Consider the following 13,286-nt stretch of genomic DNA (forward strand, 5'->3'; position numbering starts at 1 on the left):
TAGTGGGTATCCCTTCATCCAGGCACTCAAGAGGCCAGCACATCCACTACTAAGCCAAATGCTATAGTGGCCTAAATATCCCAGGCTCTGGGTATTTTCCCGCTATCAGTGATCACTCCACATTTTCGAAAATGGGAACAAACAGGGATAAGTCTGAAGTTGTTATAATGCAGGAAAGGTGGTAGAAGGAAAAAATTCTTCATTATCTTCCTCATAAAGGGGAAATGGAGACAAAGATACCATGAGACGAACATGACAAGCAAAATCCTTGAAGAAAAAGGGGAAGATGCATAAGACAGCAGTAGTCATAGGACAATTAAAAAAAAAAATGCTATGAGGCTATCTAAAGGAAGAAGAACTATAGTACTTAAATCATGTAAATATTTATGTAAGTAAATTCTTGTTTAATGTGCAGATTGGGAGAAAACTATACCAAAAACATTTTAACATGACTCAAATGGATAATAATTTAAAAAAACATGAATTACATTAATTTACATTTATAAAGCTTTTTTTTTTTTTTTAAAGGAATAATGAGATCATTCAACCTACCTCATTTAAGTATTTCCCTGCGAAAAAGGTTTGATAACCACACATTGATCTGAGAATTGCTGGGAAAGTATTTGGTTCTTGGATCTTCTGCCAAGACTTACTACTGCAGTTTCCCTCCAAAGTGTTGTTAACAACGTGATGATTATGTGGGTACTTTCCTGTCAAGATACTGGCTCTGCTCGGGCAGCAAAGAGCACTTGGCACATACTACAAAGTGAACAGAAGCAAAAAACCCAGTTACACAAGAAAGATGGATTTCTCCTCATTTCTAAAGAGAGTAAAGAAAGCTGCTTAATACTCTAACTTTGAATTTCTAGTTTCCCGTGGAATAGTTTTTTGGTTGTTTTTTTTTTTTTTGGTAACACATGACACACTTCAGAGCTGCTTTAAGTCACATAGTGGAGACCGTAAACAAACCAAGAGAACAGATTTCTTTTTCCGCTGGTTTCTTTCTGCGGAATAAGTTATTCCAATCTCATCTGCCAAAGAAATATTTACATGGTAGGAGCTAGGTCTTTTTTTTTTTTTTTTTTTTTTTTTAAGAAGGCTTCATGCCCAGCCTGGAGCCCAAAGTGAAGGTTGAACTCAGGACCCTGAGATCAAGACCTGAGCAGAGATCAAAAGTTGGACGCTTAACCAACTAGGCCACCCAGGCACCCCTAGGAGCTAGATCTTAACCAAAAATAAAGACTACTACTTGAATCTAATGTAGCTGAGAGGCACAGGTTCATTTTCAGGATAATCTGTAGCTTTATATATTTCCTATATTACTTAATACACTGGACAGAGATTATTTTTTCTACTCTAATGATATTTCTATTAGCTACTATCATCAATAAACTTAACCCATTTTACCTATTATTTGTGTAGATCTTAGTACACATCACCAAGCCACTTTACAGAGAATAATACTAGTTTATACCCGCACCAGCAGGGAAGGAATGCTCATTCAAGTACACCCTTGCCAAAATTATGTATTATCCCTCATTAAATACTTGGCATTTCTTTGGGCTTTCAAATTGGATTTGGCATTTTTAAATACTGGTGAGGATGAACATTCTCCACATGCATACTGACCAACTGTGTTTATGTGAATAACTTGTTCATGTGCTTTGTACATTTTTTTTGTACGTTTTTTTCCTGGGGCATCAGCTTCTTGTTACATAAAATCTGAGTTAAGGAAGGATTCCGTCATGTTACAAATATTTGCCATTTTTTACTTTTGCTTTTCAATTTTGTCAGATTATTTGACTTCTGTAATTTTTACATTGGGAAGACTTTTAATCCTTTTGCTTTTTTGTCTGCTGACCTATTTTTTGGTCAATATCACACTGTTTACTGTAACTTCATATTACATTTTGTTATCTGGAAGGGCAATTTCCTCCTTTAAGAAATTACCTTGATTGTTCTAACCTATTTATCATTCCAGATAAATTTAGAATCACTTTATTCAGCCTGAAAAAAATCTTGTTGGGATTTTGATTAGAATAAACTAATGTTGGGTCTTCCTGCTGAAGATGATGGGTGTGTCTACATATTAAGTATTTTTATTAAGTAGTTTTATTACATTACAAATGAAGTTCTGTAACCTTATTTATAAACATAGGTCTTAACCATTACTGACCAGCAGCTATACCTAGAGTCTGCATTTTCCTGCTGTATGAATGGGCTCTCTTCTCTCTCCTCCCCAGTACTTCTCTAACTGGTTATATAGGAGAAGATTATTTTTATTTTTTCATTTCTATTTTACTAAACTCTATTAATTTAAAAAGTTTTCGAACAGTTCTACATTTTTTGGGTAGAAAATACAAAGAAGTGGAAATAATAATTATGTCTTTTTCCAATATTCCAGTTAATTCTGCAGGACTCATGCCAATCACGACAATTCAGAACAGCATTAAGTGACAAGTATTAGGCCCTTGTCTCATCTCTAACAGCATTGGCCTGAGTCTTGCACCTTAACTATAAGGTGTGCTATTTGTTTGAAATACTCATCATAATAAGGATGCACTCTTCTAACAGTTCAATAAATTATCAGGAAAGGATGCTAAAATTTCAAAGGGCTTTCAAGCATCTATTAAGATGAACATTACTTTTTTCGTCTTTCAACTACTGATCTTGTTGGTGGACAATATAACAACCATTATTACGTAGTATTTACTGCAAGTCAGCACAGTCAGGTGCTGATATAAGTGCTTGCTTTACATGTATATATTCATTTAATATCACAAAACCCTGAGACAGATTTTAGGACACCCAGTTACAAATGGGAAACTAGAGAGGTTAATAACTTGCCCAACGTCAAACAGTTAGAAAAGAGGCAGAGAGAGCATTCAAAACTAGGTGATCCAGCTCCAGAATCTGTGCTCTTAAGCACAACACTGTATTGCTGTTTAATGATTTCCTGATAAACTAGGCTACTACTTACTTGGTTATTTGTATTTGATTTGTTAGTATTTTATTATGGATCTTTGCAACTCTTTGCATCTCCTTCCTTCCCTCATCTGGGCTCCACACCAGGCCTGAACTCCTAACCCTGAGACTGAGACCTGAGCTGAGACCGACAGTCAGATGCTTAATTCACTGAGCCACCCAGGCACCCCTGCATCTATGTTTATATAGACATAGCTATTTATACCTCATACATGCACATATATGTGTATACACACACACAAGATACTGGTTTTGTTTGGTTGCTATTATCTTTCTCATGCTGACTGTCAGGGTTAACAGGGCTTTGTAAAGTGGCCAGCAAGTGTTGACCACAAAGCAATTTACATAGCATAAATGTTACTTGATTCTTACAATCCATTTTCAAACCTCAAACAGTAAAGCTTTAAAAAAATATTCTCTAGTTCTGAGATATAAATCAAACTGGCTTAGAAAATACCTACAATTAAGGTTCAAATTGTAAAAAGTAATATTTCAATTAAAAGCATTTAAATCACATTAAATAAAGTCCTTCCTTTAGATCAGGCATTTAACTAGGGCTCCCCAAAAGAGCATGCTTCTTCTTAGAACATCAACAGCAAGTCTCACAAAATTAAGTTAGCTTTAAAACTTACAGCACTGGAGAAAGTCATCCCCATTTCTCCAATGAGAGCCTTGGTTTTCTTTAGTGGTGTCTGTGAAGTAAATAATCATCTGTTAAACCATTTCCTCCAATAAAAAAAAAAAAAAACAACCACACACACACACAGACCAAAACTCATGTTTTTTGCATCTTACTCGCAATGATCAGCTCCTTTGACACTAAGAAATCGCCAAAAGAGTTCTGTTTCTGGAGATGAACCAAACAGGTTTGATTACAGTCAGTTATATCCCATGCAAAAGAGCAATGGGGTCACAATGCCTGCAGGAAGGGAAAGTTCACAGCTGACAGCATTATTCTAGCAATGCTGATTTCAATGTAATGAAATTTTGGTGCTCTCTTGTCACCAGCCCTCTCACAAGATAGATAGGGCAGATCTCCACTAATCCATCTTTAGGAGCAGGATGTGGGCTAAGAGATGAAAGGAGCCTTCCACTCTTTAAAGCAGGGAGGTTTTAGGTTCCGAGAGCCAGATAAGGTCCCGAAGCCCAGAAAAGGACTCAAATATCATCAGTGATGGAGTCCAAATGCATCCTTTTCAATCACAAGCTCAAAACCCCATGCACTAGGCCAATCATGACCTCAGGTAAGGACTTGAACCAGGTGGCAAGTAGTATAGACAATAATCTCAAATCCTAGAGTAAAGATAAAAGTATGAAGAAGGTCATTCAAATACAAATAAAAGGAACACTACCAATCTTTATTTAGATTCCAGACAACAAAAAAGGACCACTGAAGAGACTCTAATTTTAGTTGTATTTTATGAATCAGTTCATGATGATTTTTAAGTACCTCTGAAATCTGAGACCATATTCAGTATAGTTTTAAATATACCTTATTGTGCAGTAATTCCTTAAAAATCACCTAAATATGTGATGTTAACAAGGGTCTTGTTTATAAACGACTCTCCCCCACTGTTTTATATAGATAGTAAAAAACCTAAAGAACCCATAAGCTCAAAAGGATGAGAATTCTAACTTATTTAAGAAGACCTTTCATAAGTGCATGAGTAGCTGAAGAATAGGTTTCCAAGGAGATGCTACAGATCTATAAGTCTTCGTTAACCTTCAGAAGCAATGTTGCCAACTGAGATCCTCCAGAAAACATCACTGGGTGCTACTTTCAGGTAAAGAATACTGGGCTGAATTAAACACTGGTTTGACAAGAAATCTGAGTTATGACAACAGAGGGAGGGGAAATGAGAATACAAAGTATAAATGGGGAAAAGGACATTGTGAGTTGATTATATGGGGCTTAATCCTCAAACTGTTGAATAAATATGCAACACTACTGAAGAATATCTGATTATTTTTTATTTTTATTTTTTGAAGACTTTATTTGACAGAGAGACACAGCGAGAGAAGGAACACAAGCAGGGGGAGTGGGAGAGGGAGAAAGAGGGAGCCCAATGTGGGACTCGATCCCAGGATCCTGGGACCATGACCTGAGCTGAAGGCAGACACTTAATGACTGAGCCACCCATGTGCCCCAGAATATCTGATTTATAGTAAGATTATAGTATGTGATTATAACCCATTTGTTAAATACTTAACGTGTGTCAGGCACTGATGGAACAAAAGGATGAACAAAAGACAGAAAGTCCTTGATCTCATGACCTCTGTATTCTTGGGGATTTAACCAACAGGTAAACAATCATTTCAGGCAGTGAAAAGTGCTACGAACACAATAAACCAGGATGATGTCCTTTAACTGGTGGGAGGAGAGGGGGAAACGACTTTAGTTGGGTGGTCAGGAGAGGCCTCTTTCAGGAGGTAACTTGGGTACTCAGAGTCACATGATGAGGCCAGCCATGCTAAGATCCAGGAAAAGGTGCTTCCAGGCTAAGTGAATAGCAAAGACAAGGACTGCCAGAGAAGATGCACATGTGAGGAACAGAAAGAAGGCACATGTGGTGGAAGTATCACAGCAAGTAAAGGAGACTGTGGGGTAAGACAGGGTCAAAGTGTTAGGCAGGAGCCAGCAGATGATGCACAGAGATTTTAGTGTCAATAAGAATTTGTATTAATGACTGTAATTTTTATGCTGCTAACACCAGTACTGTGATAACCATAATGTCTGCTAAATCAAACAAATCCTAAACAAGAATCACACTGTACTGAAAATGTGTCTATGCTAATCTGAATGCTAAAATGGATCCTTAAGATATCAGCAAAGAGAGTTACAAGGTTGGTCAGGTCCAGATTGTACAACACTGCTTAAGGAGCAGTCAATCTGATACCTGGATATGGGTAAATGCGTTACTTTACTCATCCAAAGCAAATCCCTTCCATAAAAATCCTAAGGAGTCATTTACTTTTTTGGTTCCATGACCAGCTGCTCTGAAATAAAATTTTAACATTTCTAATAATCTTTGTTTTCAGCAAAGACATGATGTGTTCGTCCTCTATATTTCATCATGGCTCCTTCCCTTATTTCCTTGAAATTTTGACCAAATGTCACTTTTTCCAGGGTGAATGATTTTAGAAAGAGCGACCAGTGAAGAAGAGTGTATCCATCCCACCACGACATTCAAGTAAAAAAAAAAAATAGGAACTATTCCCTAAGCAAAAACCAGAGTCCCACAGAGGATACCTGCAACAAATACAGGGAAATGTTCAAGATGATCATAAAAGATGATTTCAAATATGACTGAAAGATTCTACATGAAACACTACATGAAGCACTAGAATCCTTCTACCTGAGCTGGTCTGGTGGATTGGACTGCGGTTTATTTTGCCAACAATGGCAGCAATTCATAATCCTTTTTGAGCCAGAGACCTCATTCTCCACGAAACTGAAGATAAAATACAGAGTATTACGTATAAATTAAGGACTTCCATCATCCCCCTGGTGTTCCTAAGTATCATCTTAAGAATCTCTGATCTGAAGTATAAGTGAGTAGCTGATGTGGGTATGTGGAATGACATCTGTTAAGCCAGTATTCTAGAATATGAGAAAAATGGGGCTTCAAGATCATAAGACACCAGGCTGTGCTCCTTATTAGCTACATGAACTTCGGCCAAGTTACTTAACACCTTCTAAGTATTAGTTTCCTCTTATTTAAGGGAAGGACAGTATGTACAGCAGAGGACTTTTATGACTGAAACACAAGTATAAAATACTTCACACTCTTACTGCTCCAAGTAGGTTTTCAAATGCTGTTACTGTCTTAGTGATTTCCCTTCAAGTCCTGCTTGACAACTAGTGGTAGAATACCCTGGAAAAGGATACAAGAGAAGCCAGAATACCCCAGAGAGTTGAGAGCATTAAATTTGACTTGTTCCCCACTCAATTTTGGCTCTTTAGTATAAACATCTATAATAAAGAATCTGATCCTGGTTTAAAGAAGCAAATACAACATGCTAAGGAGAAGATACCTCAAAGCTACACAGACCACATCTGTGTTCTGTAAAAATTAAGAATCTCAATTCTGAACACCTTATATTTCAGTGATGAATTTTTGTTTTCACCAGCGATGTAAAAGCTTGACCTTTTAATTGTCTTAGTCACTAAGCTATTACTAATTTTTGATAGAGATGGCTTGCCTTTTCTAGACAAAACACTTTTCAAGGATGCACACACACAAAGTTTTTTTGAAGGAATTTTGTGAGGAGGGTCAGTGGAGTGGTGGGAATGGAAAAAAACAAAGTAAATTCCAAGAGGGCAATTAAGTCAAGACTCTTCAATGTCAATGTGGTGGAGTAGAAACTAAAAGGCAATGAGGCATATGTGGCACAAAGTGTAAATGCAAGCACCTTAAACATAAACTAGAAAAGTTTCTCAGCACTGTGAACACAGTCCTGACTAAGAAATACATTTTCATTCATAATCCAGAAATATATATATATATATGGATATGCGTTATCTTTATCATATATACCCACATGTATCACACCAACATTTTCTATTCTACTTTATTTCACAGGAAAGTAAAAATCTGGTAGCTACTCACTAAACTGATTTCACAACTCACTTATGGGTTGAAATCGGCAGTTTGAAGAACACTGAGGTAGGGTGTTCCCAGACAGTGTAAGTTAGGAACCTCTTGAGTGAAGTGTTTTCATAGTCTCAGCACTTAGCTGAAAACAAAGAGAGAACTGAAACGAAGAAATAAAGGACATATATATTTTCTTAAAGATAAGAAAAATGCCATAACCAGGATCAGAGCACTCATCAGAATTTTGACCTGCTTCAACTACACAAGTGCCTTGGGAAAGCCACTTTCTGGGGCCTCCACGAGTAGGGGGTTGGGTAATGCTCCTGAAGGTCATAAATTCCAGAACTCTAAGATAAAGAAGCAAAATTCACTCTGGGAAACAATGAAGTCTCATGACAAAACACATTTAAAATGGAACATGGACAATAGCAGCGAATGTATCAGCCAGGTGTTCAATTAAGCTAATTGAATTCTCTCGATTTTTGTGAGGCAAAGCGCAGCCTGAAGAGTTTGACAACCTATCTACCAGATTAGTTCATCTCAGCACTTATTAAATATCGGGCACAGACACTGTACATGGAGACAAACACAGAGGTGGCCTAGGTCCTTTGAAGAGAGAGCTGGATTTGTCCTCAGATCCTCTAAGCCAAAAGAAAGACAAGGCTTGCGTGCTCTTAGCCAGCACCTGCTCCTCCTTTGGTTCAGCCCATCCCTAACTGGCGTCCACCTGTTTATTTTGAGCTATAAACGCGAACTCCGCAGCACTAAGGTCCAGGCTCGAACCTCTGTGTGGTGCGTGCATGTGTGCCTACTCAAAAGAGACGCGGGAGAGAAAGGAAACAGAGTCCTGCGGCCCCTCAAACTTGCGTATGGGGTCAGGCGTGGCAAAAGCAAAGCTATCCAGGGTCAGGCACCCAGCTCAGGGAACTGGGGGTGGGGATGGGGAAAGAGGACAAGAAACCTGGGGGTCAGCGGGGGAGGCCGAGGGGCGGGGCAGAAATGGAAGCGTTACCATGCCGCCGAGCACTTCGTCCTGGTCGTCGGTGAGGAGCAGCACCACATTGGGCCTCCGAGAGCCCGTCGCCACCCCAGAGACCCCCAGGCAGCTGCTCAGCAGCAGTAGCAGCGCCGGGCTGCAGGAAGGCAGGTGACTGGGGCTGTTCCGCCGCGGCCCACTTGGGGCCAGAGGCAGGAGCCACATAGCAGACAGGGTACCGGGGGTGGCCCCGGGACCGAGTGGAGGGACGCGCAAGTGTCTGAAGACCAAAAGGCGAACGAACGGCAGGAGGAAAAGCGTTGCCGGGAAAGGCCGGGGGGCTGGGGTCAGGCGTTTTCTCCCCTAGCACGATCACGTGAACCGGAGACAGGGGGCGGAGCACGCCTTGCGGTCACGTGAGGACCGACGGGGCGGGACTGCAAACGGAAAGGGAGGCAGGGCGGATCCGTAGGCCGGAAATCGGAAGTGGGCTCAAGAAGCGAAGAACCGGTCGGCTTGGGGGGTTTTCACTTGCTTTAGTCTCAGGCTCGGGTTAGATTCTCGAGCGATGTGTATGTGAACGCTTGGTGCGAGGGTTGAAATGGAGAGAAGATGAAATGAACGAGGGAATCAGCTCACAGTAAGCGGTTAAGAGAAGGGAGGAGACTGCTTACCCGATAGTACGATCAGCTGGTGGGCGAAGTCTGGTCTCTGTCGTATTTTATTCTCGAGTCAGCTGCCACTTACGAGAGCCCTTAATTTATTCATTTCTCATTTTCTCTACAGCTCACCTGTTACACTCGAAGCTGGATTCTGGCTCAGCTTTCTTGACTCCAAGCCTCAGCTGATAACGTGTTTTCAAACGATTTAGGGATATCCTGACAGCCTAATACTACTTGGTGAATTTTCGAAAGCCCTCTTAGAAGATGTTGGAGGATATGCGCATTGAACAAAACAAAACCCCTGAAACATGGTTACCCAACCACATTAAGTAATCTTTAGGGGGAAAAATTCCATGTACTAAGGCTCCAAATATTTCTGTGATACAAAAATACAGGTACAGCTCTACCTCAACCATCTGCTAAAGTCTATGAAAAACAGAATTATCCCCGGCAAGGTGAAGGGTCAAGCTTTATTCCCAACTTAGAGTAACAGCCTATACCTCCTGGCTCCTAACAAAGTGTATTTTCTCTAAGCGAGACCATCTGGCCTGAAAAGTGTTTTAAAACTCATGAAAGCACTATAATGAGTTAAAAATAATTGTGGGAGTACTTTGAAGTGTCATATATACAACTGTAAGTCTTATGCAAAAGGAAGTGTTAACTTTTTGGGGAAAAAAAGGCAAGAGAACCTTTACAAAATGAAGTAAAGTTCCACTGTAAGAAAAATTATTCTGGGAATCTGGTCAGAGTCGTTCCCAGATGGTCAAGGTACTGGGTTACAGCCTCAAACTATGCTCATTTTGCAAACTGGTGTAATAATCCCCAGGAAACCAAGACTTCCAGGAGACTTCTGGCACAAAGAAGAACCTGCATTGATGCCCCAAATTGTAAGATTATATCACTGGTCTTGGTTCAAGGCTACTTTATGAACTATCTGATGGCAGGGATTGTATAATTAAGAGCCAGCTTTATTCCAGATGCTAGACTAATGCTGAGGAGACACTGTTCCTTTTTCATGGAACTTGCAGTCTAGTTGCAGAAAGATATACAATCTAATAATCACAGAAGTGTATAATTACAAATAAGGAGACATGCTATGAAGGAAAAGTAAAGAGAGAAATGAACATTTTAAGGAGGTGGGGGGCTGACCTAATTTTTTAAAAAAGACTATTTATTTGACAGAGAGAGAGATCATAAGTAGGCAGAGAGGCAGGCAGAGAGAGAGAGGGAAGCAAGCAAGCTCCCTGCTGAGCAGAGAGCCCGATGTGGGGCTTGATCCCAGGATTCTGAGATCATGACCTGAGCCGAAGGCAGAGGCTTTAACCCACTGAGCCACCCAGGTGCCCAAGTTTGTATTTTTTTTAAAAAGACTTTATTTATTTATATGAGAGAGTGGGGAGGAGGAGCAGAAGGAGAGAATCTTCAGGTAGACTCCCTGCTGAGTGTGGAGCCCAGCACCCGGCTTGCTCTCAAGACCCTGAGATCATGACCTAAGCCAAAACCAAGAGTCAAATGCTTAACTGATTGAACCACCCAGGTGCCCCTGCAAAGTTGTTTTTATTTTTATTTATTTATTTATTTTTAAAGATTTTATTTATTTATTTGACAGAGATCACAAGTAGGCAGAGAAGCAGACAGAGAGAGAGGAGGAAGCAGGCTCCCCACTGAGCAGAGAGCCCTATGCGGGGCTCGATCCCAGAACCCCGGGATCATGACCTGAGCCGAAAGCAGAGGCTTTAAACCACTGAGCCACCCAGGCGCCCCTGCAAAGTTGTTTTTAAAGAGCATGTACCCCTTGGCTCTGTTGTGCTGACATATGACTGTAAATGTCATTCAACAGCAGATCAAAATAGCTCAAATATTTCTTCACCTTGTTGAAAAAAGTCAGATAAAAAAGTTAAAAATTGCTGTAGAGGTTCCTGTTAGAGGAGTAGTGCACAGTAATCAACAACTGATCAGTTTGTCACATCCAGAATAGAATGTGTAGTGTTATTGGTGTCTGGTTATATATTTGATTTACCACTTTTGAAAACATTTTTCCATGAGGGGTTCCTGGGTGGCTCAGTTGGTTAAGCATCAGACTTCAGCTCAGGTTTGGTCTCAGGGTCCTGGGATTGAGCTATGAGTTGGGATCCACACTCACTGGGGAGTGTGCTTGTCCCTCTCCCTCTGCCCCATCCCCCAGCTTGTGCTTTCACACTCTCTCTCAGATGAATACATAAGATCTTAAAAAAGAATGTAAAAAAATATAGTTTAAAAAAAAAACCCAAAAAACAAAAACCCCAGAACATTTTCCCATCAGGATGTCTGGCTGGCTTAGTCGCTAGAGCATGCATCTCTTGGTCTTAGGGTTGTGAATTTGAGCCCCATATTGGGTGTGCAGATTGCTTAAAAGTAAAGCCTTTTAAAAACTTTTAAAAAAAATTTTCCCATCATTAAATTTTCATGAATTGTTTTTGTAAAATAAGTCACTTTTAAAAATTTTATAATTTTTTTCCTACACCTTAAGCAAAAGTGGGTTAAACCCAGCTATTAGTTGAAAAATTCCCATGACATTTCCATTATTGGTAGAACACTGCTTCTTATCGTGAACTCTGAAGTAAAAATATCTTTAACTTAAATATTTAATAACCATGACCTCCATCTTTGGCCATGATGGAGTAATAGGGCCAGACTAACCTTTTTATTAGAAACAATCAGAAAACAGGCCAAAATATGTTTCACACAATGGACAACAGTCAGTGTAGGACTATGATCCGTGTGTAAAAAGGAAAGAATTTCCCCCACTTTTAGCCTGTGGGCACATTCTGAACCAGGGAGCCAGGAAGAGGATCCTATGCAGATCCAAGATGAGTTTAGGGGAGAGAGATTAAATCTGGAGGAGGTTGAGGTAGCTGGCAGTGGTGAGGCAAAGTTCCAAAGAGGAGGAAAAGCTCCATAAATCTGCAGATAATCCTTTTGAGATTTGGTGGGACACTAAGATGTCCATGTGTAGGGTGAAGCCATCATACATAACGTAAACCAAGGAGATGTAAGAATTCTCAGAGGATATATTTGAGATCCAACCAGCCAGAAGAGAGTCTTCTTTGATCATCAGGGGTATTTAATAGAGAACCCAAGAAGGTCATACCTTAGTAGTAGGGCTAAATTATCATGAGTGAAAAGTATTGTATACCTGTAATGACAAAGTTTATTTATTCATTTTTTAAAGATTTATTTATTTATTATTTGAGAGAGAGTGTGGGGTGGGGGACAGAGGGGCAGAGAGAGAGAAATCTCAAGCAGACCCCCCACTGAGCACAGAGCCTGATGAGGGGCTTGATCTGAACCAAAATTAAGAGTCAGACACAACCGACTGAGCCACCCAGGCGCCCCTACAATGACAAAGTTTAAATATAAGTCTCAAAATATCAAGCTGATCTGCAAGAACTTCAACTTGCTGGTGAGAATAAGGACCCACACTACAAAATCTGGATGCTCAACAATATGAAATTCACAGGATTACACAGGAAATCAAATAGGAAAATGTGATCTGTAACCAGGGAAAAATCAGTCAATGGAAACATAATAAAAGACACAGATAAAGGAGGGGCGCCTGGGTGGCTCAGTGGGTTAAGCCGCTGCCTTCGGCTCGGGTCATGATCTCGGAGTCCTGGGATCGAGTCCCGCATCGAGCTCTCTGCTCAGCAGGGAGCCTGCTTCCTCCTGTCTCTCTGCCTGCCTCTCTGCCTGCTTGTGATCTCTCTCTGTCAAATAAATAAATAAAATCTTAAAAAAAAAAAAGACACAGATAAAGGAATTAACAGGTCAGGGATTTTAAAACACCTCTTATATATGTATATGTCATAGTCTAAACAGATTTAGACTGGGCATCCTGCCGAATAGCATATCCATCCATCCACCACATGGATGACATATTGATCAGGCAGGATGAACAAGGGGCAGCTAACCTACCGCGATCTTTTGATATGACATGTGCTCTGGAGAGTGGGATATAGGCCCTAAGAAAATTCAGGCACTTGTACTTCAGTGAAGGACGGCAGGGCCCACGGGGTCTGCCCCAGTGAG

The 13,286-nt window shown here is 40.2% G+C and overlaps 1 protein-coding gene across 2 annotated transcripts in view; it reads right to left on the minus strand.

The window, feature by feature from the left end:
* The window catches only part of GNS (glucosamine (N-acetyl)-6-sulfatase), a 52,491-nt gene extending 43,550 nt beyond the window's left edge, over window positions 1-8,941 (minus strand). For both annotated transcript variants that reach the window (XR_007129205.1, XM_047739444.1), the window contains exons 1-3: window positions 8,593-8,941; window positions 3,618-3,677; window positions 553-759 (exon numbers count right to left, since the gene is read on the minus strand). Coding sequence is in view for 1 of the 2 variants with exons in the window: in XM_047739444.1 (XP_047595400.1) it covers window positions 553-759; window positions 3,618-3,677; window positions 8,593-8,781 (456 nt within the window). In the remaining variant the exon portion in view is untranslated. The remainder of the gene's footprint in view (window positions 1-552; window positions 760-3,617; window positions 3,678-8,592) is intronic.
* Window positions 8,942-13,286: the final 4,345 nt, after the last annotated feature.

Source organism: Lutra lutra, chromosome 8 (assembly GCF_902655055.1).
Source record: "Lutra lutra chromosome 8, mLutLut1.2, whole genome shotgun sequence".
In the NCBI taxonomy this organism is placed as follows: Eukaryota; Metazoa; Chordata; class Mammalia; order Carnivora; family Mustelidae; genus Lutra; species Lutra lutra.